Source organism: Oncorhynchus masou, chromosome 31 (genome assembly GCF_036934945.1).
Source record: "Oncorhynchus masou masou isolate Uvic2021 chromosome 31, UVic_Omas_1.1, whole genome shotgun sequence".
In the NCBI taxonomy this organism is placed as follows: Eukaryota; Metazoa; Chordata; class Actinopteri; order Salmoniformes; family Salmonidae; genus Oncorhynchus; species Oncorhynchus masou.
Window position 1 is genome coordinate 93,806,400 of NC_088242.1, and position 3,476 is coordinate 93,809,875.

Genomic DNA, 3,476 nt, shown 5'->3' on the forward strand with positions numbered 1-3,476 from the left:
CTCTCTCTTTCTCGCTCTCTCCCTCTCTCACTCTATCACACTTCACTTTAAAAAAACGTGACGTTCAGGGCTGTCATTAATTCATCCCCCACTAGCTACAAATAATAATGTGAAACTTGACATTTAATGTCCCAGACTTGATTCAACAGAGAATAGAGGATACTTGAGTAAGGTAGAAAATATACAGGCATGTTCATTAGAATAACTCACAGATCAGATCAGTATGAGGCTAGTTTGCATTAAATAGCTCCAGCAAAAAATAAATGTCAATATTATCACGGACAAATCAACCTGTGTCAAAGAGTTTGAGTTGGAGCCTGAGAAACATCAACCCCGCCCACTGAAGTCATGTGGTTGTGTGTTTCTGTTCAGGCCTGTCCTGCTGTTTCGACGTGTGATTTTGACACTGACAGCGCTTATGTTGGACTACAGTCACACTCCTAGTCAAAAGTGAATGCGACGAGCTAATTTTAAGCCACCGACTGACTGTAAGCGGCCGGTGACTTGTGCATACTGGAAGGGGACTTGGGGGGAAGCTGATACCGTATTCAGTTTTCCCCCTGCTCCGAGGAAATGGAGATTACTTCGGAGGAAAAAGCCGAGGAACGCAGGTGAGGGACTGGGTCGGGACTCGGCTAACCAAGCTAGCATGTTGATGCTTGTTAGCTAAAGTTTTCTTAGTCGACCAGCTCGTTGACTACATTTTGGATGTTTACGAATACAAAAACATCTGAAATATATATCTTTTTAATGTTTTCCTCAGTTCAGTACCATGTCACATCCAATAATATCTCATATTTGTTAGCTAAACTAGCATTCGCTAGATGACGCTAAACTAACTAGCTAGCTAGCTAGCTAACGTTAGTTAAATAGTTACTTAACCTGCAAACTCTGGAAGGAACCAATGTTTTTGTCATGGCAAAATGGATGCGTCCCCAAGGGGTAGCTCTTTTATAGAATTAACATTGCCGGGGTTAATGAATCATTGTTTGTGTTTGCAGGACAGGCGCCTAACTAGCTGAGGTCAGCCTTTGCTATTTGATTGACTTTAGTCTCCAGTGTTATCTATGTATGACGCAAGGATTTGCATGCAATAAATTATCAGTTTATGTAATTTGGCAGCTAACTAACACCACATTTGTACAGTGTTCTAAGGCCAGGGTGTTAGCAACAAGCCACCTCTGTTTGCTAAGTTTTGGGAAGAGGCTCAGTCCTGAGGAAATACACTATAGCGACAACAGTTTTATCCATGTTGTATTAACTGCCAGTCAAAGCAATCCTTTTCGTGCTTTTCACAATAGACATACCTTATTGTATGTGATGTACCGTGCTACACTATATTTATAAAAGTATGTGGACACCCCTTCAAATAAGTAGATTAGGCTATTTCAGCCAAAGCTGTTGCCGACAGCTGTAAAGAAATAAAAAAATCAAGCACACCGCCGCGCAATCTCCATAGACAAACATTGGCAGTAACATTGGCAGTAGAATGGCCTTGCTGAAGAGCTTAGTTATTTTTATTTTATTTTTATTTTACCTTTATTTTACTAGGCAAGTCAGTTAAGAACAAATTCTTATTTTCAATGATGGCCTAGGAACGGTGGGTTAACTGCCTGTTCAGGGGCAGAACGACAGATTTGTACCTCGTCAGCTCGGGGTTTGAACTTGTAACCTTCCGGTAGCTAATCCAATACTCTATCCACTAGGCTACCCTGCCGCCCCAACGTGGCATCGTCATGACACCTTTCCAACAAGTCAGTTCGTCAAATTTCTGCCCTGCTAGAGCACTTGCTACTGATTTCCAAACGGCCTCTGGAAGCAATGTCAGCACTAACAGAACTGTTAGTTGGGAGCTTCATGAAATAGGTTTCCATGGCAGAGCAGCCACACACAAGCATGAGATCACCATGCACAGCGTCGACTGGAGTGGTGTAAAGCTCACCGCCATTTGACTCCGGAGCAATGGACACGCATTCTCTGGAGTGATGAATCACACTTCACCATCTGGCAGTCGGACGGACGAATCTGGGTTTGGCAAATGGCAGGAAAACGCTACCTGCCCAAATTAATAATGCCAACTGTAAAGTTTGGTGGAGGAGGAATAATGGTCTGGGGCTGTTTTTATGGTTTGGGATAGACACCTTAGTTCCAGTGAAGGGAAAACTTAATGCTACAGCATAAAATGACATTCTAGATGTTTCTGTGCTTCCAACTTTGTGGGAACAGTTTGGGGAAGGCCCTTTCCTATTTCAGCCCCAGTGCATAAAGTGAGGTCCATACAGAAGTGGTTTGTCAAGATCGGTGTGGAAGAACTTGACTGGCCTGCACTGAGACCTGACCTCAACCCCAGCAAACACCTTTGAGATTAATTTGAACGCCGACTCCCTAATCGCCCAACATCAGTGCCCAACCTCACTAATGCTCTTGTGGCTGAATGGAAGCAAGTCTGCGCAGCAATGTTCCAACATCTAGTGGAAAGCCTTCCCATGAGAGTGGAGGCTGTTACAGCAGCAAAGGGAGGGGACCAACTCCATATTAATGCCCGTGATGTTGAAATGAGATGTTCGTCGAGCAGGTGTCCACATACTTTTGGTCATGTAGTGTATTATAAGACAACATGGAAATTGGTGCAAACATTCTCTTTGTGTGTGTATATTAATGCATCAGTGAATTGTGGCTGCACTCAGAGTATGATGCACAAGGTCATTAGTCGTAGACCAGCTCTGACTCAACTGTTTACAATTACAACTAGAGGTCGACCGATTATGATTTTTTAACGCCGATACCGATTTATTGGAGGACACAAACGCCAATACAATTAGTTTGCCTTTAATAAAAACTAAAACTTTTTTTTATATATATTTGTAATAATGACAATTACAACAATACTGAATGAACACTTTTATTTTAACTTAATACATTTCACAAATAAAATCTATTTAGCCTCAAATAAATAATGAAACATGTTCAATTTGGTTTAAATAATGCCAAAACACAGTGTCGGAGAAGAAAGTAAAAGTGCAATATGTGCCATGTAAAAAAAGCTAACGTTTAAGTTCCTTGCACAGAACATGAGAACATATGAAAGCTGGTGTTCAATATTCCCAGTTAAGAAGTTTTAGGTTGTAGTTATTATAGGAATTATGACGCGTCAACGATTTCTCTCTATACCATTTGTATTTCATATACCTTTGGCTATTGGATGTTCTTATAGGCACTTGAGTATTGCCAGCCTCTCAGGAGTTGATAGGCTTGAAGTCATAAACAGCGCTGTGCTTCAAGCATTGATAAGAGCTGCTGGCAAACGTGTTTGAAAGTAAAGTACTATTTGAATGAATGCTTACGAGCCTGCTGCTGCCTACCACCGCTCAGTTAGACTGCTCTATCAAATATCAAATCATAGACTCAATTATAAAATAATAAACACAGAAATACGAGCCTTAGGTCATTAATATGGTCAAATCCGGAAACTATAA

At 41.3% G+C, this 3,476-nt stretch overlaps 1 protein-coding gene across 1 annotated transcript in view; it reads left to right on the forward strand.

The window, feature by feature from the left end:
• The first annotated feature begins 366 nt into the window (after positions 1-366).
• Positions 367-3,476, forward strand: part of LOC135524771 (run domain Beclin-1-interacting and cysteine-rich domain-containing protein-like) — a 67,704-nt gene continuing 64,594 nt past the window's right edge. Inside the window, 1 exon segment of the mRNA XM_064952582.1 lies at positions 367-611. Coding sequence (XP_064808654.1) covers positions 574-611 — 38 coding nt within the window. The 5' untranslated portion in view covers positions 367-573.